Source organism: Agelaius tricolor, unplaced genomic scaffold, assembly GCF_023055355.1.
Source record: "Agelaius tricolor isolate 1412-34295 unplaced genomic scaffold, bAgeTri1.0.p SCAF_2, whole genome shotgun sequence".
NCBI classification, from domain to species: domain Eukaryota; kingdom Metazoa; phylum Chordata; class Aves; order Passeriformes; family Icteridae; genus Agelaius; species Agelaius tricolor.
In genome coordinates, this window is record NW_027269262.1 from 70,253,598 (window position 1) to 70,280,025 (window position 26,428).

Below are 26,428 nucleotides of genomic sequence, written 5' to 3' on the forward strand. Positions count from 1 at the left end.
TAAATCAGTACAGGAATAAATTGCTGCAAAGCCTGTAGCACTCTGTATTGCCAAAAGAGAAAAGAGATGCAGTGCAAAGACCTGGGGAGTCGCTCACTGTAGACCTTCATTTGGCAAGGACATAACCTCATGGATGGTGACAGACCAGTGTGACTGGCTGTGAAGGGGGAGGGTGCCTGCTCCTTTCTGCCACAGTCCACAGCAGCAGTAATTCTAGATCCAACCAAACAAGGTTTCTGAGACTACACATACGAACTAGATGCCAGAGCTTCAGAAACTATAGATCAGCAATCAAAAACTGCCCTTTGTTATTTGCTTTATCTCAATGCCTGCAACCAGTAACAGAGCTTACACACACTGATAATCCTGCTCTTGAATCCTAAGAAACACACTGTAAGCTGAGGATTGTTGCCAGGAACCTCTCTTCAAAAGCCATACTCACTAACTTTGAAATAAACCATATACAACTTAAAATACAAATACTTAATTCATTCAATGTAGCATACTTTTTAGCAGCACATACTATTCCTAAGAATACCAATGACATCTAATAGGCCTTCTTGTGGATTATCTCTTTTTAAAGTATTCTATGTGTATATTTAACTGTAATTTAGTAGCAATACAGGTTTCTGCAGATATAAATTATTCTGTGTATAAAATAATGCAAAAAAAAATGCAAAAAAAAAAAATAAGCTTTTGGAATGGTAATAGAACTGTGAGAATAAAGATACTAAAATATATAGGAGGGATGTTTCCACACTTTTTCATATTTGCCAAACAATACAAGGACAAGATAAACAACTGCAGTGGGTACAGTGCCATGCAAATGGGTTTACTCTACAAGCCTTGCAAGGACAGAGAGACAGAGAGACAGAGGAAGAGATCTGGTGCTATCACTACCAGACAGTTATCAATTAATCTGATATATATCAGAAATCATTTCAGTGACGCCCATAAAAATCAACTGAGACACCCTACTCGACAAATACAGAAAGTATGAGCAAACTCTGGCCCTCAGATGATTGATTTGGTAACGTACCTGAAAGAAAACAGCACTTGAACAAGTTAATCTACTGCATTTTATTTCAGATTATATTAATCACCTCAATACTTTGCTTCTTTGCAAGCAATTATTGTTTTCTGTCATGCTGATTAACAATCATAATTTCTCCTGGGATAAACCTCATTTGAAATAACTGTATGTTTCCATTTGCCCTAAGCACTCTTAGAATGATTTGTCCAGCAAGTCTCAGAAACAATGCATTGTATCTTTCCCTAATTTTTAGGATCAGTCTGTGCATATTCAAGTGTTGGCAAGTGCCCACATATGTGCTAGCCATTAGCTCTCCAAAGTAGTGGTATGAAACTATTTTGGTTCCTATTAAAATCACCACTTTGTTTAATAAAATGACATCTTGACACATTACATTTCAGCACAGTGATCGTGTTAAAAAGCAGTGTCAATTATTTCTAACCATTTCAGCTACAGCACTTTTCTCCTGGGATAAGACACTGCTGTGCAGCACATTCATCTAGACTGAGTCTGGCCTTCCTCTTCTCTACATGTTTGATATGTTCTCATTATCGCCACTGTTTGCTTTTGAAGTCCTTTCAAGACAAGGATCACTCATTCAAATGTATTTCCTGCAGAACAGTGAAAGTATTCTCTAAATTGTATTCCTGACTTTCTTTTTATTAATGGACTTTAAATATATATATGTATATATGTGTACACAGAACACACACACACACACACACACACATATATATATATATATATATATTCTAATTTTTAGGGAGAAACTCTAAAGACCCGTACTACAAATGAGCATCATTCAGATATACTGGCTACTTGAGAGCTTCTATCAATTTTTAAAAAAAGCAAAAAAAATCTAGCATCTTTTCAATCTTTCCCCATTAAAACTTCAAATACAAGAACTCTATTAGACATATGCAAGTACTAGGCTGGGGTTCAAGCTACATAGCTCTAAGCAGGAGGTTAGAAAAGCAGCAGAGGCACATTTTAAAAGATATTTACATGCCACAAATAAAGACTGTTGCTAAATAAAATTTTCAAAAATTACTTCAATGGAAATCACCAATCCACGAGATTCTAAACCAGCCTGAAGCAGAACAGAGACATCACTTCAGAGAAATTCTAGCAAATTTCAAATTCTAAGTTTGAAGGCTCTTCTGCACATTCACATTTCAATTTAATTATACAACAATTCTGTTTCATCCGTACTGCAGAAATATTCAATCTCCTGTAAGAATTCTTCATCCAACCACGAACACCTCATTTTATACTTTGCAGCTGAAATTATTATCATAGACAAATCCAGTTTTTATGTGACTTCCACACATGGCTACATAAATAGTAGCAAAAGTTACCTGTTCCTATACAGTGAAATCTTAATTTACTTTGTTGAAAACAACTGGATGTTTTTATTTGACATAATCAACCTTTCAGATGGTTCAATATCAAAAGCAACCAATTCCCCATCACTACAGGTGTGTTCCTCCATACATGTTGTACTACACATGATTTCAAAACCAGTCTAGGCTTCTGTGAGTCAAACACCAAAAAAATACTTAGCAGTCAAAAATTCATGCTTCTTTTTCTCTATCCAGCAATAATATTTGTCTTATCAATATTTATCCAATGATGACATAATTGTGGCACTTGCTTTATTTATTTTTACTGATCCTTTCAGAGTTAAATTACTGCAAATATACCCATATAGTACACAACCTGTGAGTAAGTCTGCTTTTTAGACCTGGGTTGACAAGAATTTTTTCAGCCATGTCTTAGAACTCTGCAAACATATGCAGAATTTTTGTGTCAGGGCCACCAAATAAGACAAGAAAGAGACAAAATGGACCTTCATTATAAACAAAATTAGAAACAGACGTAGAGTACACCTGAACTGAGAACATGTGGTGAAATTCGTCATTTATGCATCCCATGTTTTAAAGAAGATTATCCCTATTAATTTGCAATTCATATTCTGTCAAATTTGACCTCAAATTTAAGTCATTCCAAGTTCAAGTTTTGTGACTTTCTAGAAAGAGGACATTACACTACTTGTTGTAACCAAATAATCCCTTCATGAATTATATCCCTAGCTGAGATAGAATTCAGAATTTCATTGTTCTTGAGAAAACCAAAATGTGCTGACTGGAAAGGCTGGAGTTGCTTTGATAAACTGCTTAAAATTGAGTAAGCTGTTTAAGTGTTCCTTGCACTTTTTAATTCTGTACAGTTAAAATAATGGTGTTATTTGGATCTATGTATTTATTTCTTGAAAAATAGATTTTTAGTTTCTTTTTGAGATATAATTTTCTGCTTGATGACCAATTATTTAATGTCCTGATTAGAAGAAGAGTTTGTTTGTTTAACTTAGGTCAAATTTTTATCCAACTAAAGTTGATGTTAATACTTACATAGGTTTAAGCAGGACTGAAAATATGACCTGACAGGTTTAAACATGGATTAGCAGTAAATAAAAAAAATACAGAATAGAAAATCTTGTACTTTTTGTTTTGGAAGCCCTTACATGCTCTCTAGTGAATGGTGGGGGGGAAAAAAAATCACTTCAACCTTTTCAGATATCTCTTTTCCGTTCTAGAAAGAAAACAGGTGGTCCTCTGAGCTCCAGTAGCAGGAAAGAATGAGAAACCATAAGAGGTAAAGCACAAAGCAAATGCTGATGTTCAGATGAAAAAGATCCCCTTTCACCCTGCTAGAATCCAATCTAATTGACTTAGCCTTGTTCAAAGGCTTATCAGAAAAGCCCCTTCCTTTCTTTGTCCATATTCAGCATCTGACAAAAAGTACAGAAGAATCATAGAATCATCAAGGTTGGAAGGGACCTTTAGGATCATCAGGTTCAGCTGCCCACCCAGCACTGTCACTGCAACCCCTACACCCCATCACCCAGAGCCAGATCCAGACACCTCTTGAACACCTCCAGGGGTGGTGACTCCACCATCTCCCTGGGAAACCTATTCCAGTGCCTCACCACGCTAATGCCTAACAGAGAAAAAGGGTTTTCTAACGTCTAATCTTAATCTAAATCTCCTCTGTCTCAGTTTATGACCATTTTTTCTCATCCTCTCACTGCAGGCATGGCAGAGACTGAACCCCATCTCACTACAGCCTCCTGTCAGGTACTTGTAGAGAGTGAAGAGATCCCCTGGCCTCATCTTTTAAAGTTGTTTCAGCTGAATATGATACAGATAAATGTAAGAGAACCCTTACTCTGGGGAATATGAGAATCCAACTGTGTCACAAACATGCAGACAAGTCAGTAAGATGTAACTATTGCATTCTTGGAAGGAGTAGTGCTGTGAGTTCTTATGCATTTTCTAGTTATCCTAGGAGATGAAAATAGATACATGTCCTCTCCTGTCTCTGATTAACAAAAAGAATGAATGTATCCTTCATTTAGTCAGAAAGTCTACATAAATAAAATGCAATGAATTAAAATAATCCAAAAAATTTAAAGGAATGTGAGCTGCAGCAGAGCAGAAGTATTGCCAGGGAAAGATAATGTCAGGCACAGGGAGGGGGGGTGTCTGGTGCCAAGCAAAGCCGAGGGCTGTGCAATCACCTCTATCAGTGCTCTATCAGTGTCTACACTCCAGCCAAATCCAGAGAAAACAAGGAGTCAAAGATTCAGGTCAATAAGCTTATAGGCGATTTGCACAAACTGCTCCTGCAGCAAGGTAAAAAACAAAGTCATATTGGCTTTTCTTTTCTATTCCTTCTCTTTGAACTCCTTGGTCCAAACACACCCTCGAAATGTCAGTGTTATATGCAAGAATTTAAAGAGCTGAGCTTCTTAATCCCGTTAAGAAATAAGAACAAAGTTGCCTGTAAAGATCTCCTTATTGAGCTCAAAGTGATTATGGTATAGCTGCCTCCTGCTGATCCTATAGCAAAAGTGGTAGAAATTTGTCATGAAATCCATTACTGAAAAAGAAAAAAAAAAATTTATCAAAATGTTCCTGGTTAAAAAAATGGGGAGAAAAGAAAGCATAAATCTACTGTTGGATCCAGAAGCAGAAAATAGCAAGCACATTGTTAGTCACTACATGCGTAACATGAAAGAAGTAAGGAATATTTACACAGTTGCACACAGGCATACACACAGACACAAAGTCATACTCCAGAGGAAAAAAAGACACATGGAAACCATTTTCATGGTGCTATTATAGATGGTAGCATGATAGCTTTCTACATGAAGTATGAAGGGATAGATTAATACAGAGATGAACTTAGCTTTGTGTATGCTTTCTTGTATGAGAACTCACACTGCAGCTGTTTCTCTGAATCACAAGCCTGCCTGCACAATCAGGTCACATGGTTTAGCATAAAACATTCCAGTCCCAAGCTGGTCAGGCAGGCTAGTAACAACATAACATGAGGATGATTATGTGTACATGAACAGAAAACTTAGTTCAGGTTTGGAACTCATCCCTTCCTGCCCAAGAATATGAGAACATAGAACCAGGTATACACTCAGTATCCAGGCCAGATATTCCCTGTGTTTCCTACTTGCTGACTTAGAACTGTATGAGTTTCAGACTGCACTGGATTCCCCCGATTTTCCTCTTTCCCTACAAATAAAGATAACCAATGTATCAGGATCCCAAACCACTCATCCAGCTGCAAACACATATGGCTACAGACATACATAGCAGTGTGTGCTACAGACCAAAAAATCATTGCATCCTGAAACAATCATTCTCCATCCTACCTCATGTATCCTCCCTATTACCCTATGTCACCAACTGAAGCACAGTTAACACTGTGGAGCAAAACCCATTTGCTTTCCCATCTGCCACCAGGAGTTTTAAGGCCACTGAATCTCCTTCCACTGAGGGCTGGTGCCAATGTTGCCTTGTGCTGAAGTAACCATGGAAAACCTATAACATGAGGAACAAGAGCAATAGTCATACTACAAGCAATGGACAGGAGAATTTGACTCAACTGTCTTGGCCAGCAACAAGAAATGAACCTGCCTTCTTTCACTAATTATCAGATACAGACATTCCTCCGTTTGCCTCCTTCTTCTGGAAACAGTCCAACATTTGCTCTTTTGATTATGAACCTCCTCTATTTTCTTCTCCATTGCCTCTTTCCTTCTGTGAACACAGCTACTTAACTGTCTACTAATCTCAAGTGATCTCTTTTATTGCTTAAGATAATTTTCCTTTGAAAGTTAAACCCCCATTGAACACTTCTGCTAGGAAGGTCACAAGGATTTGTTTAGCCAGTTACCACCACTATCAAGTCACCAAGGCTCCTATTCTCCTTCCTGTTCACAGAGAGTAAAAGATGACACCATATGAGCATAGCAAACTTTTTTAAATAAGACACAAGAACTTTATTTTTATTTTTCCTGAGAGTATCTAGGCAGGATGACAGCAATCAGAGACTAGAAAATCAGCTATAAACTACTTCACTTCACAAATAATCTTGATTTAGAACTTTTATTCTCACCCCATCACCTTCAACTTGGCCTTTGTATTGTTCTGTTGTTTTTCCTTCGGCAATTACCAATATCGCACTTCTCACCTCTTTTATCATCAGCTTATTTTCTTATTCCAACCTACAGTAGACAAAATTTAATCTTTATGTCCTATCTCCTAGCTTCCAAATCCAGCCTATCCCTGTTCTGCATGGGAGAGAAGCTACTTTCTCCTTACACAGACTGTTGGAATATTGACATTTAAGTAATAAATTTTCTACATCTGAATTTAATCTGATTAATTCTTAATCTGATACAGACTCTGATTCCAGATGCCCACAGTTTAAAAAATATTCAGCAAGGGAGATTCCAGGCTAATAAAGTCTTTGTATGGACAGCATCATCAGATACCCTCTTTATTAGTAGTACAGCAATTTGTAGTAACTAAACAGAAACAGCATTTCTCAAAGGCTTTCAAAGGCAGTTTTCAAACTGACAAAATGTAATGCACTATCATCAAGGCTACCTTCTACAAAGTTTTTGTTTCTACTTCAAACACAGAAATTAGTACAGATTTGTAGGAGAACACCACTATCCTGTTTCCAAAAGACTTTCTTCTTATCTCACTGTCAAAACTGCAAACAAATCAAACTTAACTGCCGTCAATTATGAAGATCTTAATCCAAAAGGTTAAAAAAAAAAAAAACAGAGTTGGAAGCTTAAAGCAATCCCTGACAAATAGTAGGTTGGTAATTTCCATTTCAGCTTTGGATATTTACAAGCTTAAACTGTTGTTCACTTCTTCACATTTGAGAGTAAATGAAGACCACATAGGAATAAATATCCACATGCAGCAAAGTTAATTTTGTGGTACTGCAGAAGTGTGGGAGAGAAAGAATTTTCCAGATTCCTTGTCATAAAAGCCACTAGCAAGTAAAAAGAGAAGGAAAAAGCAGAGAGTCAAAATTTTGAAAATAGAGAAGTTGTAAAATGTCATGTAGCTCAATCAAGGTGATTCATTTGCTTCACACTTTGCAGAGGCTTTCACCTTCACCTCCAAATTCTGGCAACTATTCTGCTGAAGCTATCTCACAAATCCAAATAAGATGGGAAAAGTATGGCTTTAGAAAAGTTCCTTTTTGCAATTTAGACAGTAAGGGACTGCTCTCTCCTATAATACCATCAGGCACACTTTGACAGGAAAATCTCTTTAAGAAGCCAAAGTTACCATCTGTGAACCTGTAAGTCCTCTATTCTCATTCCTCAAAATGAATTGCAACTTCAGTAATTTTTGCCTTCAGTCCTAGTTTGTACAGCAAAAGCCCCTGGTTTTAGGTGGTACTTGAATTTACAGAGCTGGGTAAGTATAAAAAACATACCATGGATGAAGCCTCACAAACACCTCCTCCCCAACAGCTGTGTCACTTGTTCCCCATGCCTCTTGATTCTTGCAGGAAGCCCCGCTACTCATTTGTCCTCTTGTTCTGGGTCAGCTGGGAAGAAACCCCAGGGGAGGGAAATAGGGAGACAGGACAGATAAAATTTATATCCAAGAAAACACCTTTAAATTCTAAAACCATTAATGGTCCATGTTAGCAAGGGCAGAATTCAGAGATAGCATAATGGATTCCCATGCCAGTTCTGACATATTTCTGGGGAAAGAAAACCTGTTGCATGAGAAAACACAGATCTACACTTACTTTTCCCTTATTTGGAAATATTTGTCAATTACAGGCTGCCAATACTATCAAAGAGGAGAAGAAAAATCAAAAATCACACCCTCAAAACAGAAATTAGACTGCCTTTATTTGTTCCCTAACCTATTTGGTACACATCTCATTTTCATTCTTTTTCATTCTCATAATGACTTTTCATTCACAATGTTAAAAAATATTTCTATGAAAAAAAGAAAAGCTTATTTCTCATACTATCTTTTAATTTCAATACTGAAGCACTACAAAGAAAAACAAAAGGCTAGGAATTCTTAACAGATTCATGAAAAAAAAACCCAAGAATTAGTCTAATTTTTAGTATTTACTATATAATAGAGTCACAAACCCTTCTACTAAGAAAAGAACACAAAAGAAATTTATTTGCTTTCCAGATTAGTTTTGTCTTCTTAGGGTTTATCTTCAGAAAAACATAGGCAGCCTCATGCTAATGACACTTAAGATGTGACCCTGAAGAAGTAGGACATTCAACAGAAGCTGAGACATGAATAAAAACCCAGCACACTTCCAGTCTCCCATTCCATCCTTTTCCAAGGAGATTCCCAATTTGTTTCAAAGTGGGACTTTTTGTCACACTGCCTCAGCTGAAGGTAGATTAGAAATTTTATGTGCCACTTGATCCTTAGAAATTTTCTTTTCAACTGTTCTTCTGCAGCAGTTGCACTGAATAGCCTTAAGATTCTTTTATAACTACAACACATAAACTGCTGGGAAGTCAGAAGGCATTTAGCCTGAAGAATCAGCAGATGTCCTTAATAAAATATATAATCAAGATTCAGATTTAAATGTATTCCCATTTGATGCCTGATCTTCTTTAATACAGTGATTCAGTGATTTCCCTGAAAGAGGTGTTTATTTAAAGGGAAGATCCAAGACAAACTGAAATTCAATGTAAATTTGCAATCCTGATTGATGTTTTTAAAAAAAATTTTTTTTTTCTTGATTTCACCTAAAACCATATTATTTTCCACTGGTGGGTCCTGGAAATGCAGTAAGAAGTAGAGAGAAGTAACTAAATCAAACTGATATGATGTGAACTAATAGTGGGACATAGTATTCCACTGCTGACAGGAGGAATTCAAGAAACACCAGCGTAACAATTATGCAAATAGTGGTTTAAATATTTATTTAGTACTGCCAGTAACAGGAGGAGGACTTTTTCATGTTAAGGAAAATGGTGTCTGAAAGGCATGTGAACCAGTGAACACAAATTCTGGTATTTGTTCACATTGCAGTTGTAATAGTGATAAATTCTTCCTGTTTGTAAAGAATCCTTTCATAATCTTGTCTCTCCTCACAGTAAGATTTGTAGCAGCTGAATTCCAAACTATCGATTAGAATGTTTTGATCTCTTAGGGTAACTTACTAAGTATCAAGAACCTGTAGAAGCTGCATAGAGGATATATAGAAAATGTATAATAATGCCTTTGCCACTGCTGACTGAAGACTCTCCAGGAAGGACAGATATTCTGCAGTCAGAACACTTGACTCATCAAACGGATTTATCCAATGTTGTCCAAGACAAATGAAAATAATACAAAACCAGAAGCATATCAAGTTATCATGAGAAAATGTATGTCAATATCCAGGAAAGAACAGAAAGACAGAGAAACCATCAACATCCAAATGCCTGAAGGATTTGTGGACTAACAGAAGAAAACCACCACAACAACTTCAGCTATTTGATAGGCATCCTTACCTGCAGAAGACAAACAATAAAGCAATCAAGTGGATATCTGGCAGGAAGAAGGTTAATTCAATGTTCCAAATAACAATAGTATGTTTTTCTGCCAGCTGACTGGGAAGTAGAACAACATTGCAGACTGAACTGGTAAGAATGAATTGGTGTGTCTTATGCTAAAATACCTCAATCTTCAATAATTCACAAGTACACCAAAAAGGTATTTGCAACTTCAAAAGTTATCCTTTCACAAAGCACTAGTTTTCTACTGTGCATAATAAATTCTATCATAAACTCCATTTTAATCCTAGAATCTACAGACACAATCTGCTTTCCTAGCAATGTTTCCAAGGCAAAAAAGCTATGAACAGACATGCTGCATTGCTAGCTTCAGATCTGATAATAATTGACTTCTGGGGCCTGTTCTCTACAGTTAAATATGTAGAAAATAACACTTGTAGCAAAACACTAAGGCAAGATGATTCATGTCCCTTCAACATACTTAAATATTTATTCCTTACCAGACTTAATTTCCCAAGTGATTCTTTTCCTATTTTTAAGGTAGCATTAATAGGGCTTTTTGTATGTTTTAAACCAAGAAATCTCTTTGACCAATTGGACAAAGTTTGGCCAGTATTCTCTCAAGAGTTTGGCTACAATGATTACCTTTATTACAAAAGTATTCCACTTCTTCACAGCTCAGATTTTCAGGCTCAAACTCTGCAGAAAAGCTTTCCTCCAACGGAAAGTCTTCTTTTGAGACAGTATCATTTTCCTCAGACAGGCACTCTTCTTCTTCATCCTCAGTAGCATCTTCAAGGGGCCCTTAAAAAAGAATCAGGGACACTGTGGCAAAACCATCTAACAGGACAATGTGAAACAAAACCTTAGTGAACTTTTAACTGGCATTCTTTAGCTAGTTTTTCCTTTCGCAGCTGTGTTCAGCACTTATTAGAATTGGACAAATAACATTTTATGGAAATTGAAATTGAAAGTGACTTTTGGTGATTACTTCAGAATATGCAAAGTGTCATTAATAATATGTATTAATAATACTCACACATGGGGGTTTTTCATTATTCATTGGGTTCTACTATTAAACACAGACAGTTTTAACAGCTGAAATCAAAGCTGTATTTGTAAAATTATATAAACAGTGAAGAGCTTTCTCTTGTTTGTTAGTGATTGTTTTTGATGCTGAATTACAGTACTTAAAAATGTTTCCTTTACAAGCTTTGTTCATCAAATTATAAGTACAGACAACAGTGAAATACTACAAAGGTTTTGACAGCAAAAACTTCAGCTTATTCTGCTATTTTGCTTCAACCAGCCCCTAATGGTATCCGTGATCATTCACGCCAGACTCTTTAACAGATTCCCAGTCAATGGACAGGACTCAAGAGATTATTTATTCATTTCACAGAGGCCACACAAATGTCCTGGTAAACTGCCAGACCAGGGCTACAAAAATATGAACAAATTACAGAAACAGGGCATGAGTTTGAATTTGAAATGGTAGGTCTGAGGTCTTTAACTTTTCTCCTAGTTACCTAGAGATACTACTGCTACAGATCCTCTTGAAGGGACAGCACCAGACAGATTATTACACATAATGCCAAGGTTACCAATTAGAATATACTCAAAAATTAAAATCTTTCTTATATACACACACACTTCAAAATCATTGGTTAATAGTAACTATTTGCTACAGACTCTCTTTTGCAGGATGTAGAATTTCACCTAGATTTAAATAGAGATTTGAAATAACTGAACATATTTTAATTTAACGAAGATTTTATTAAATGTCAGTATGTTTCAAAATCCATCTTAAGACTGGATTTCAAAAGAGAGATTTCATTATACATGGTTGAGGCTTGAAAAAAATTACGTATTTCACTCTCCAATGAAAGCGTAGCCTCATTTATAATTGACTGAGTATTTCTTCTTCAAAATGAAAGCGAGCTAGCTAATGAAAAAAAATGTGATTTGTATTTATATGATAGTTTTATGGAATTAAATACACTATTCCTATATAATCTATCATGCTGAGATACAATACATAAATGATTTTGTTGTGTTCAATGAAAAGGAAGGAATAAATTTTTAAAGAAATCAAATATTGACTACTCTCTAATTTTATGTAATTTATTATGAACCAGTGACTACCTACATTTATTAAAACAGAAAAATTCACTTTAGGCTAGGTTGTGTAATTCTTGCTTCAGAGGAATATGATGGTTACTTTTTATTGAAATTGATTGAGATTCCCAGCTGGGATTCCATAAATTAATATAGCTCACTATCTTTCATGGAAATATGACTCTCTGTGCCAGCTGAGAATCTGACCAAATGAGCCCACTTTTGTAGACACATACTCTCCAACAGTAGCTGTCATTCAACAATATAGCTCCTAAAATAAGGGGCTATTATTATGGCTGAAGAAATAAAGATTCTCCCTATCAAAGTATCCATTACTGTTAATTGCACCTTCCAGCCATGCTGGGAAAAAATCCAGCAACTGCATATGCAGAGGGAATGAAGAGTGGCTATGGCACTGTACAGAGCAGAGAACAAAGCCCGAGCACATGCTGGAGCTGTGTGCTGCAGCTGAACGTGGGCACTCCAGGCACCTCGCATGTGTCCAGGTTCATGAAATGAAAGCACAATGGGTTCTGCAAAAACTATCAGAAATAATACTCAAATTTCATTTTATTATTAATATGTGACGTTGTCTGTAGAGCCATTTACTGGTGTGTACTCCTAGTAATGCCTGGATAAATAAACTAGGAAAAATATGCTATTTTAGGGAAATGTAAGTTTTTGCCACATATAAAAATGTGTTAATACCAAATTTTGCATCATTTCAAGTGCAGCTATAGGCCTAATAAATTTTCCAAATATTTTAAATCTGAGCAAAAAATTTTAACTTCAGCCAATATTTTCAGTAAAAGTTGATTTCCTGCTGAATGACTAGCTCTTTGTTATTGACTTTCAGAATGTGTCTTACAAAATACAGCAAAAGCAATTTACCTGCAAGTAATCCAATTGGCATGTATACATGACATTTAGGTCTGTTTCTAGGTGTTAAACCCGTTTGTTTGATCAGGTCCCCAATACGTAATCAGCAAGTTAATCATCACTGTAAGTTAATTAGGAAAAGAACAGAATTGCAGTTGCTATGCTTTCATTTGCAGCAGTCATGGAAACACACCCTATAATTTCCATTGACACCCTTTCCAAGAAAGGAGAAGAAATACAATGTACACACCAACTCCACAGCACTGGTTCAAACCCCTGTCATTTTGTGGGCTGGGACTTTATTTTTTAAGTCAATCAGACTAGAAAAAATACTGACTAATGCTACAATAGATATATCCTATGTACAAACAGGTACATAACATTTCCTAAAGTTACATGTCCAAGCATTTGCAAACATAAATGTAAACCTTGTCACATCCCAAGGAGGTCAGAGGTGTGCATGCCTCTACACCAGGCTTTGCCTTGCAGGTGCAGCCCATGGCAAAACCCAGTGAAGTTTATCCAGGTGCATACAGGCACACAGCAGAGCTTTAACTAAGAGGGGTTGGCATCAGAGCCTGTGCCCCAAACACCAGCAATTACAAACACTCAAGATGGAGGATCCATGCATAAATAATTTTCTAGGTTTCAGGCAGCTGCTGTCTTGTCTAATTCACCCATCTACAACCTGATCTTTGGGACAAATTCCGTCTTAACGCATGTTGGGCTGTCTTTCGTTATTTAAATGTCAAAATACATCCAGTTCATGCCCAGAGCTGGTGTATTGTAACTGATAACTTAAGTGAAGAGTAAGGCATTATACAACATGAATAAGACCAACTCCCAAGAATAAGATCAAAATTAAGTATTTCTCAGTTGCTAATTTCATGGGAACTCAAAATTGATGACTGCTGTGGACCATTTTGATTATCACTCAAACATACTTTGGGTTAAAGAAAATACTAAAATCCAAAGCCATTACAAGGAAATATAAATAGATCAAATTCTCTATTCTTGACTACTTTTTCTAATTACTTACACATAAACAGACAATAAACAAAAATGCATTTTCAGAATCTCACAATAAAGAGCACATGGAACTAAATATTCTTGAAAATTGCAAAAACATGAACTATGCAGGCTTATGTTTGTCTGATTTGGTCATTTTGGTGTCAGCAAAAACCTCTAGCTGGTACCAGTAAATTACATCAGCTAGAGAACTAAGAATTTATCTGGTTCAAAGACTTATAGGTAGGTTATCAACATTGACTAGCTCCTCTATCTAGGGAACAACATGCACAAAAGCTACTGCAACTTTTTACCTGATTTAAAATACTTAAACTACTTGTTCATATAGACAAAAATAAATGTGTCTTAAAACAGAGTTCCTTTCAACTGTTTTCTGTGATAGTGCTTTCTTTTCCCCCCAGTTGTTATTATGTGGAAATATTACCTTCAATAGTCCAAATATAGGTTAATCAGTTACTTTAGTACCATGCTTTACCTTCTGCATTTCTTTCAAATTTTTGATTTAATTTAATAGTATTACTCCCATTACTTAAACTAATCATGTTATTAAGTACTTGTGGCAAAACATTTGCTATGTCTGCTCTTATTTCAACTGGACCAGGGGTAAGGCCTCATCCTGCTCTGCTAAAAAATCCTTTTCAATAACTGCTGATTAAGTGTCACTTTAAAACCAGTAGCCATAATGACAGAGCAATGAAAATCCAAAAATTGCTACTACTGAAATTCATCTGAGTGTCACAGGGATCTGAAAACAAACAGCTCTGAGATATGATTAGAGTCTTTAATAATTAAAGCAGTAAAATTTCAAACTTAAGCAGTTTAAGAATTTAGATGAATAGTTAATTCCAGAGATAGTCTAGATGTTTGTCTTCTCATTTCAGCAATTCTTTTTCTATTAGCAGTTTGTAAAAGAATGTGATGCAATATAAGGAGAGGTGATTCTGAAATGCTTCAGATTAGCTTGATAATGATGAATAGTTAAGAATTCCCAATTGCACCAGGTAAAACCTCAATTTCTAATATTAAATGGGCATACTTTAATTTGAGGCAAATTAAGTCTCTATTAACTCATTCTGTATTTTGCATGAGGCCCTGAAATAAACTTTTTCCTTTATAAAATGAGCAACTAATCATGTTGTGCACAACAGAGGATTTAGAGGGGTTGAGTAGTTTACTTACTCACTTGGTACTTCCTCCAATTCATGAATATTTATTGATATGAACACAAATCTCAAGTCTTTTTGCAATGAGCAGAGGTAAACAAGACACGGTAGAAAACAGTACAACTAGTGACAGCAATGAAATAGTCAATGTGGTAGAAATCTGTATGGCTTAGTGGACACAGTAGTCCACTTTGAGAAACCACCACATATAATTTGATACAAATAACAGTATCCACTGAGGAGAGGCTGACGAGTGAGCTGCATGTGCCTTCATGGAGAAAATTACTTCTGATTGAGGCCACTTGCCAGCACAGTGTGGGGAAATCTGAGCTGTGCTCCCTAATTTGTACCAGATTTACAGGCACTCAAGGACATATTTTTTAGCACTATTATTAAATACTAAATAAATAAATATTCCTAAAATATCATATACTGTAATGCAAATGCAAACATACAGATGCAAGCCCACAAAGATAGCTACCTAAGGGGCAATCTCAACACAGTGAGTAACAGATGCTACCTCAGCACTGAAAAGGACAGGCTACATTTAACAAAACAAAACCAGCACTGCAATAATTTTAATAAAACATAAGAGTGTGAGAATAAGGATTCTCAAAAAAGGATTCACACTCACTTAACAAAAGACACTTTTGCTACAATAAACACTCCTCTTAACACAAATTTGAGCATTGAACTCTTTGAGCACATTAGTCCTGATACATCAATGCTTGACTCCAGTTTTATGGTACTATAACTGTAATGAAATAATCGAAATTCAATAACACTAAACTGGGTAAGTTCTGTAATAATTTCTCATAGTCAAATTCATCAGACTTCGCCCTAATGAAACCACTTAAATGCATGCTCAAATTAGGCACGTGCTTAATATGCTTTTCTGTCCAGTGTTTTGCACTTAAAATGCCTGTATCCTATAGCAGAAAAGTATTGTTGAAATAATTATCTCATGAAAATGTGAAGTGGTTAGTTTCCTTCTCACCTACCGATATTCTCTTCCATTCCCACAGCAGCAACATAAATCAGTGCTCTTAACAAATTAAGAATGCCTCAGAAAGCCTACAATACTTGACGGTGAGTGGCTGGGGAGAGGTTAATGAGTATAATTAGTAGTAGCAGCATTAAATAGTAACAACTTCAATAAATCAGAAGCCTGAAATTCACTGGATCAACATCAGACATTTTGCATGTTCTGTGGGATCCATTCAGTATTTCCTAGGAAAACATGCTGCCACATACAGATTATCCTTAGCTTATGGTAAGACCTAGGTATGTGATGCTCTCTGATTACAGAGGGAAAAGCTTCAGAAAAATCAATCCATTTATCTCCTCTTTCAACATGAACATTTCCTTCCAAGTAGAAACAATTACATAAGACAAGCAGCAGGCAAACAATTCCTATTAATTCACATTGTAGGGAAGTTTTTTTCTAAAAATTCAGTCAGGAATACTAAAAATAAAAGAGAGGGTTCGAATTATTTCATTTTAAACATGGCAATGGGAGTGAAGACATCCTACGATAACTCAGTTATCTCTTCCTCTTGGAAAGTTTTACATACAGGACTTCCTTAGAGCCTTCTCCATCCTCTTTGGTCCATTGAGTTTATTAGTTATTTACCTTAACTCAATTATTTCTGTTATTCCTATTACATTTTGAGCTATACTTAAGAAATGCAGTGTACGCAGTGTGTTGTGTGCATATTGAACCTCTCCAGTCTGTTTAGCAAATTGGCTGAACTTCAGAACTTTTGTCCAGATTGGAAGATTGCTCCTCTTTGTAAGCAATTCCTTACATCTTCATTGGGGCATCCAAGCAGAATGAACCATTTCCCACTCAGAAACTGGGAGGAACTTTATGAGCATGATTCAGTGACAAACTTAATAGAAGGAAAGGAAAAGAAACATATTTTGGACACTATAAATCAATACCAACCTGATGTAATTGAGCTTAACAGCAAGAAAAAGGTATAAAAGTGTATTTCTGTAGAAAAAAAAAAGTTATTTTTAAACACGTAAGTTCTTCCTGCAGCCACTCACTTTTAACGTAAGTTGCATCAGGGGATCTGGTAGGAAGGAAATATTTTTATTAATTTTCCCCTTATCTGTAAGAAGAATGCTGATTTTTTTTTTTCATTTACGTTCCTTGCCTGCAGGTAGCAGACCAAGAAAATCATATAGCAGAATTTTTTCCTTTTGATTAATTTCTTTCCATGTGTTATGTTATTTCTTATATATAATTGATTTCAGGTTTTGCTTGTAGCTGTACATCTTTTTATATCTGTACCTACTGCCTTCCTTCAATCAAGAAAGTTGAAGGAAATTACCTGAATTTTGTTAAGTTTATTAAAAAAGGAGCTCTGTGAATATTTAAATTGAGTTTTGAAATGGTAATACAAGAAAGATATTAGAGAATTTTAATAGTAGGTTCAATTTGACCCACAGACTATTGTAGAAAGGGTCAAATTTTATTCAAATTATTTCTTTACAAAAAAAAAATGAACCCTTTGATTTTATTAAAGTAGATTAATATTCTTCACTGCTAGGTCTTTTGGCACTTCGGTGCATGACAGCATTAACTGTGCTTGTATATGAACTTTTCAAAGACCTTTAAATTTTCCAGTAATTTGGAACTTCACTTTCATTTATCCTCTTGTCTTCTTTTCTCTTACCATTATCCAAGAGGCCACAACAAAATTAACAGTGCCCATGGTCAGTTTGCTCTCAGAGCCAAGGCCAGAATATTTCCAATCAATAAAAGTGAAATGATGAAAAAGGAACCATTGAAAATATGCTTAGGGAGACATTAATTTCAAGAAATAGTGTGCAAGTGCGCGCAGAACATGAACTGCAAGACCTTTGCAGTTAAATATCAGACCTCCGTTTTCAAGCAGGGGCTCATGCCAAAATCCATGTCTTAATTCTACCTACACTTGTAACAGCTGCACAGCAGATGCTCCACAGCAGATGCTGTTCCATGTGTTTCTGGTGATACAAGGGGAGAAAGGGAAGAACAAAGGGGACGAGATGAGTACTGTGACTCAGCACCCTACAAAAATCACAGCAGCAACACAGAACTACCACAGTGCCAGAGTGCACCAATTTCCAATTTTACTGAAGGGAATTTTTAACTAAAGCAAGCAGCAAGCTGGACATAAAGTTCTCAGAGATGCATTTGTGATCCTTTTAGATAACTTTTCATGTTAGGAATAGTTTTACAATGGTAGATTTTTTACAATGGTAGTTTATCAGTGGTTTTCTTAAATTTAACAGAGTAAAAAAGGAAGATTTCCTGCTTCCTTACACAGAAATATTATGCCTGAAGCATTTTCCCCTGAATTATTATATATTTTGCCAGTTTTACATCCATCATTTATTTCTGTTTGATTCCCATCTGCTAAATTTTACAAAACAAATTTTGAAACTACTGGCAATCTGATTCAAAATACTGGCAATATCATTTGCCCCATGATACACAGCTCCTTTTCATGAAAATATTTTCCAGTTCTAGTGTATTGTTTTAGCTAGATAAGTATGATGATAATGTTTAAACTTACAGCCTTAAAAAAAAATTAAAAAAGAGAGCACCACTTATGTAAGAAGATGGCTTACTGATTCTGTCTCCTTCCCTAAAATGAAATGCAAAAATAAAAAAGGGTATAAGTTATAACTTTTTCCTTAACACGTTTGTATTGTTTTCTACAGGTTTTATTTTAAGATTTGATATTCACCTTTCTAATAAAGAAAAATCCCTCATCTTGCATCTTACTACAAAGTAGGTAAAAATTAAAGGTGCAATTTTAGAACAATACCCAGACTCTCTTTTCAGTTTGTTGTACTACTGTAGGGTTTTTTTTTAAAGTCAGCCTAAGAGAGCAGGGAATAGACACATCTACACCAACCAATCTACACCAATACCTGTCATATAATATCTATGGTATGCTGCTCTAAGCAGTTGAGGGAAATCCTCTGAGGATTCAGGATCCAGAAATTTTCAGTAAATACTTTCCTTCAGTCCTAGCAAACTGTGATAGTGGTAAGTAAGAGGACTTTCTTTCCATCTCTCAATCTCACTGTTCAGAATTTCTGCCAGGTAGGTAACACACTGCCCACTACCCAGGACACCTTTCTCTACAGCCCATCTCCTTCACCACATACTGCTGAGGCAAAGCAGTTTCAAACATCATACCCCAAACAGGATGAATTTTACCTTACCAAGTGATATTTGGAGCTGAAAGCTTTTCAGAGCCATGAGGACAGCAAAAGTTCACTCTGCTTCCAACGCCAGTGCTGCCCTTACCCCAAACCCAGGACTCCACTGGCAATCACATGTGCAGTGAGTGACACATACTGGTATTTGCTAATCACTGTTCTCTCTCACCTGCTGGAGGGAAAAATGGGATGCAAGTAGGAGCACTTTGAAGCCACTAATGATGCTGCTGCAGTGTATTTAATGGCCAGCATGTTAGCTACGATGAAAGAGGAACCTCACATCAAGTACATTAAGGGATCAGAGGAATACATACTCATTACTCGCTGTAATTTTACATCCCCAGTTTCAAGACAAAATACTCACATTTTTCTCATCCAGCAAAGACACACTACTGCTGTAGAAAATAAAGGGGGTCTTTTTTCTTCTATTTATTTCATATTTTCTAAGTTTGTATGTAGCTGCAGATAATTCCTGTTCGTCTTTTGTTTCCAGCTGCAATTCCTCAGATGGAAACTGGTCTCTCATCTCTGTACATCATCACGCAATTAAATCAAAAAAGCAGAAAAAAGGAATCTGGACTTTTTGCATCCAGAAGTCAGTAGTGAACCTATGACTTCTCTCTCCAGTTACTATTTCTCTTCAAATTCTATTGCTTTTTTTCCCCCATGTCTTTTGCTTATATAAGTGAAACAGAGAATACTGCAGAAAAAAAAGCCCCCGAAGACAGCCCAAATTCAATTTCTAGTAACATGACCAAAGTTACAAGGATTGTATGTAGAATTCAGTGCCAATTTGAGTTAGACCTCAATAAAAAGTCAGCACACCCAAACTGATTCATAACATAATAACAGGGTTAAAGGGAAAGCCTTGAAACACAGCAGATGATATAACAGACACAAATGGATATAACCACCGTGCTTAATGTGACTGCCAGTTCTAAAGTATCAGGAAAGGGAAGCTGAGAAGTTAGGAATTAACTAAACTACAAACTTCATTATCTTTTTCTCACAGACATGTACGAGAATGCATGGTAATCTAGCTTATAGAGGTTCTTTTAATTTGACAATAATATGAACCTGTTAAAGCAGGTTCACCTGCTCAGGGTTGTGTCTAGGGACTTTTGAGTATCTACAGAGAAGGGGACTCTACAACCTCTCTGGCAGCCTGTTTCAGTGCTCAGTCATCCACAAAGTAAAGCTGTTTTTCTTCACATTTAGATGAAACTTCCTGGGTTTCAGTTGGTGCCCTTTTTGCTCCTTATCCTTCACTGGGGACCACTGAACAGCAAGGCCCCATCCTCTCGACACCCACCCTTAAGGTATTTATATGCTTTGAAAAGTTTCCCCTCTCAGCCTTCCTTTCTCCAGAGTAACAGGCCCAGCTCACTCATCCTTTCCCCATAAATGAGGAGATCCTGTCCCCTCAGCATCTCCATAACCCTCCTAGTGGACCCTCTCCACTTGTTCTTTGTCTTTCCTGAGCAATGAGTCCAGAACTGGACGCAGCACTGCAGATGTGCCTCAGGATCACCTCCCTCAACCTGCTGGCAATGCTCTGCCTGATGCACCCCAGGACACCCTTGGCCCTCGTGTCCACAGGGGCACTGCAGGCTCATGGACAGCTTGCTCTTCAGCAGGACTCCCAGGTCCTTTTCCCACAGAGCTGCCTTCCAGCAGGTCAGTCCCAGCCTGTACTGGGGCAGGGGCTTGTTCCTCCTCAGGTGCAGGACCCTGTACCTGTCCTTGTGGAACTGCATTAGGCGTCTCTCCACCCAGCTCCAGCCTGCCCAAGTCTCACTGAATGGCAGCACAGGCTTCAGATTTATCAGCCACTCCTCCCAGTTTTGTATTGTCAGCAAACTTGTTGAGGGTACACTTAGATTCTTAGAGCCTTGAATTTTAAATACCTACAGAGGATTTGCTATTTTTAATCCCATCATGGGAGTTTATTGATATGCAGAACAAAACTAAAGAGTCTCAAATTGGAACTAAATCCTTAGATCAGATTGTAAGATAAATCAGATTGTAAGTTAAACTAATTGAGTATATTTTAATAAAAAACAAATAATCTGAAAAAAAAAAGTCAGGTAGAATAAAATTATTCTGTTTGCATTTATTTATTCTATGCTGTATTTAGCCACAACAAGCCAAAAACTGGGCACTAGCAGAGTCTGTCTCATGGACAACAATCCCTACCTGAGGACCCACAGCAAAGAAATAATAATGTTTTGGGTTTTTTCCTGTGGACATTCATATCTCATTTTTCCCACTAACTGGTCATTTATGATTAGTTACAATAATGGTGTAATTTACTATAATGTACCCTAAGGGTGAAATTTTAAGGGTGCATTTTTTGTGTGGGTTTTTTTAAAGATTCATCAAAGAATTACAGTATTACAGCACTTATTATGTAAACAAAAAATATAATGGACTATTAATCTTCATCATTATATACATCTTACCAACACCATGAAAAAACCTTGACTTTCATCATCACATCTCAGGAATATGTAATTTAATGACACCACAGTCTAGGTCACATACAGAGTGGAATTTATTGAAAGACAACATTTATAGGTCATTTAAATTTATTTATATATTCATGTATATAAACCCCAAAATACAAATAAGCAAACTAAATCTTTTAAAATTAATTAGAAGTGCATGTTATAATGTACTTGAGTTCTTTAATATCCTTGCTCACTTTTTTACTATTTTAATTTGATTCCTCACTGGTAGGAATTGAAAGGTTGCACAAAATACATTGTATGTCCCCTAGAATTGGCATAACCTGCTGGTTTTCTGAGTTAATCACTAATTAATAATTTGAAAACAGAAAGTCATTATGTCATTTCCAGACAATGAGCTTTTAAATGGTGCATGTTATGTCCTAGCCTTTTCAGTAAGGAAAAGTTTTTTCCTCTGGAAACCAGATGGCTGGTAAGTGTTATTATGAGGCTATGCAAATCTCAAAGCAATAAGCATGAAATCAAAACAAGAATTCATTCTTCTCTCCTCTTATCATGATTGTTGTTTTGCTGAACCAACTTATAGAATAATACAATTGGATGCTTTGGCAAGGATGAGTTGATAACCCATCACCTCTTTCTTTTTTCATAGCAAATAGTTCTGACAACATTTTTTGCCTATACTCTTAACCTTCCTAATATCTTGTTCTCTATGCCAAATTCAAATGAGGTAATCTTATTCCAGACTAAGTCTTCTCAGTAAACTTACTCACTTGCAAAGTTTACTGGCTTTACCAGTAATATAATTTGATTATCAAAAAATCCTTGACTGGCTTATGTTTTGGATTAGCCAATTTTTTCCTGCAAGAAATGAAATCCAGAAGAGTTATTTGTTATTTTCTATTACTTAAAGGCATAAACACCTGCATATTCAAGAAAGTGACAGCTCCACTCTACAACTAAAACTCTACATTTCAAAGAAGATTTTCAAAGTTCAACTAATAGAGCTGCATCATTTTGCAACATTCTGTTCTACAAAGTTTGCAAAATACTCTGAAAAATCTTAAATTTCTAAGGCTGAACAAAAAGAAAACTAAGAAACTGAATATGAAATATTGATTTCCAAAGTAAATAGGCTTCTAAATATTTAGAAGTACCTTAACTGATGAAACACCCACTTATAAAAAAATTCCCATGGAGCTAAATACTTTGAAAAGGTCTGGTAAAGGAAGACACTGTTAAAAAAAAAAAGGTTGGAACCTTATTCTATATGTCTTAGTTATATTTTTCATTCTTGCGTTTTTATTAATCCTTGACATCTTCCCTGCTAATAAATTTTAGTACTGAATTTCATCATTTCGTATTTTAAATCCTTACACATAGCATAACTTATGGAAACATTTCAGTATTCTTACCACATAACGTTTTCTGTCTGTATTAATGCATTAAAACACTTCTAGCTGCTGTAAGGTTTTGTAATTTTATGATGCAAGAAAGTAGTTCCAATTATGTAAAATTGCTATTGGTTTATCATGAAATAATGTCAAAAAATTACTAAAGAATTAATCCACAAAATAAACTATTTTCTCCAAAAGACTTATTGATTAATGTAGTTCCCCTTAATGAAAAGGGAAGTAATTTTTCTAAGTAACCTCCCGTAAATAATTGGCCTTTTAAAAATCTCTTGCCATAGCTACTAACACATCTCTCTGATCTGAGTGACCCTGTGTGAATGGGAAGTTGGACAAGATTACTTCCAGAGGCCTCTTCCAACCTCAAACATTCTGTGATTCACTGTTACTATCAGGAGATGCTGCACATTTTCTCATACTATCTTACCAGGATCTGAAACCAGTAGAACTCTCTGGAGTACTCTAGTATATTCTAGGCTTCCAACCCCAGCATCAAATAGACTTAAAGGAAGCAAACATAAGAAGAATATCCTTGAATTCCTCCAAAACTATCAAACCAAGAACAAGTGCTCTAGTGAGATTTTAATTAGATGCAGGCCTTAGCACCATTGATAGCACTGAGACAACAGCTGCAAGGATCCATGAATCCAATCAGCACTTCCTGCATCTGGTCTTGAGGGTTTCACTGTATGTTAGACAAGCTCTTCACTCCATCTTCCCCTTAGTTTTATAGCATAATGGCATTTCTCCTGTCTGCTGCTGATCTACCCTAAGCTTTTGGAAAATTGCAAGCACTCTTTCCATTCTTCATACATGCAGAAGCACACGGTACAGTATGTTTAGCAATCACACAACATCCAATGCAGTATTTTGTTAAATGTCACACACTGTATTCATAGAAGAATAATGCTTAGTTAATCAAAGTTGGTATCACTTAACTTGGCCTGTAGGAAAGCAATCATACCATGCCACTTCTGCCCTGGAAAATGAGAACCGATCCTCTGATATTATCATAGTTTGCCTGTTTCAGTTTTAAAGATCAAGATTCTGCTTTTACACATCTTCCTCAGAACAACTGTACTTTAAAGGAAAAGAAGTCACTTAGAGCATTTTGCCTAATGCTCATAGGAAAATTTTTCAGTTTCAATTTATCCCTCTTCATTATAACTCTTCTAAAGACACATTTTTTCAGATGTTTATACCTTCAAATACTAACAGCCTTTTGTCATGACCCTTTAAATTATCACCTTACTAAAAGGCAAGTGTTCTTACAATTTAATCTTCCTCACACACTACAGTCTAAGAGTTACTCAGATATTTCACTTCTTGATCCTCTGAGCACTCTTCTCTGTTCTTCCTTACATCTTCCGGTACTAAGGTGAGTAGAACTGAATATAGAATGAATTTGGCATAGAGTTTCTGCTTTGTAGGGATCAAAAAGGCAAACAACAGCAAATATTACACAAGACTGTCACACCTCAGAGAGCTCTGAAAAAAAAAAAAAAGCAGGAATCCACAACACTTCGGAATACAAGAAGTATCCAGGACTAAGGTAGGGGTTAAAGTGGATGCTACTCATTACAGACACGGACAACCAACTCAAGTGAGTTTTACTATTAAACAGGGTCAATTTAAAGACTGCTTTTATCAGAAAGTTTAAAATATAATAGCAATATTGATAAAAATGGCTAGCCATGGTTAATAATACAGAAGGAAACACCAAAAAGCAGTTCACTGCACTGCTTGTCACAGGCTGCATTACACTGTCATGCCATATGGTAACAAAAATTGTTCCAAAAATACTTAGGTTTTCAAGATGGACATATAGTAGAGACATTACTACATTATAGTAGAGACATTACTAAAACGCTACAGTCTGCAGTACTATGAAATGTCACCATGCATTGCATTACAATATATTGCTACTCCTGGGGGTGAAGATTGAGAGGAATTGTGGATTCTCTTCCCAGCTCACGCCAGAGAACTTAAAAATATTTAAAGACTTGCAGCATAAGAAAACCAGACCATGGAATGGCAGGCTGAAGCAGACATGAATTTTTACAGATTAATAATTTTCTTCTATGCTTTGTTTTCCTCCTCCTCCATTCGTCTGCCATCATTGCCACTCAATTGCTATCAAATACTGTGGTTCAATATACCTTAATTTAGAACATTTTACAACCAATTCATATATTATGACTATCAATAACATTAGATTATTATGTCAATACTACTGCAGAAACTATTGTTATCATACCACTTCCAACATGTAATTGCTATTTATTTAGCACAAGGCTGCTGGATATGTTTTATCTTTTTTATGCACCCTTTTGAGGGTTTTCTTGATGTCCCAGCAAAAGAAACACTCAGAACAGCATTTTTTTTCTCATCATCAATATCCAGGCTTGAAATATCCTTAAGGGTTATTCTGTTGCCAGTTATTGTCCTCAGATGTCCTTCCAGTATTCTCTGGCAAGCAATATCAAATTTCAGGGAGTTGCACACAATGCAAACCAAAGTATTTGTGCCTTCACCAAAACAGGTAATACCAGATGAAGGGAATGGCTTTGGTTTTTAACTTTGAAAAGAAAGCAACAGGGTAAGAGGGAAAGTTTTGATGAGAAATTTGAAGCAGTCTTCAAAAAAACAAGCACACTTTCTTCCCTGTTGCCAGACTCTCTCATGGTGCTCATGTCCTTCGCAGCTGTCCTCATGACATTCACAAACCATTGTGCCTAGAACCAAATACTTCTCACATCTCACACTTCATGGGGCACAGCCTTCCAATTATAAGATACAAAAAGAATATGCCACATTTATTTAAAGCCTCAGAATCAAACGTACAGTAAGGCAGAAGAGCTGACTGCTGCTTGACACTGAAGGGAGCACTTTGGTCTAGGCCCCTACAGCTGATTTATGACCATTATATATTTATAATATGCAAGACTGCAGTGCCAAGAAAAATATCATTTGTTAGAATCAAATACATAGAAAACTGCTTTGGAGCATGGTTCACACTGTATAGAACTAAGTGTATGTATAGAACTAAGCTATGCTGTGCTGTAGATCCATTGATTAATCATTTTTATTAAGTGAATTTATATTTTTTAGCAAACCTGTCTTTTAATGTTTCTATTGTTGATTACTTCTTTGCTCTGGCTATTACATGTATACTCTAGAAGACTCAAAACTTTGATATTTGTCTTTAAATTCTTGATGTACAAAAA

At 36.1% G+C, this 26,428-nt stretch overlaps 1 protein-coding gene across 3 annotated transcripts in view; it reads right to left on the reverse strand.

Moving 5' to 3' along the window:
- The window catches only part of ZFPM2 (zinc finger protein, FOG family member 2), a 309,314-nt gene that overhangs the window by 241,340 nt on the left and 41,546 nt on the right, over window positions 1-26,428 (reverse strand). For 2 of the 3 annotated variants that reach the window (XM_071421394.1, XM_071421395.1), the window contains exon 2: window positions 10,554-10,712. The exons of the other annotated variant lie outside the window; for it this stretch is intronic. In XM_071421394.1, coding sequence (XP_071277495.1) covers window positions 10,554-10,712 — 159 coding nt within the window. The remainder of the gene's footprint in view (window positions 1-10,553; window positions 10,713-26,428) is intronic. 3 annotated transcript variants of the gene reach the window in all.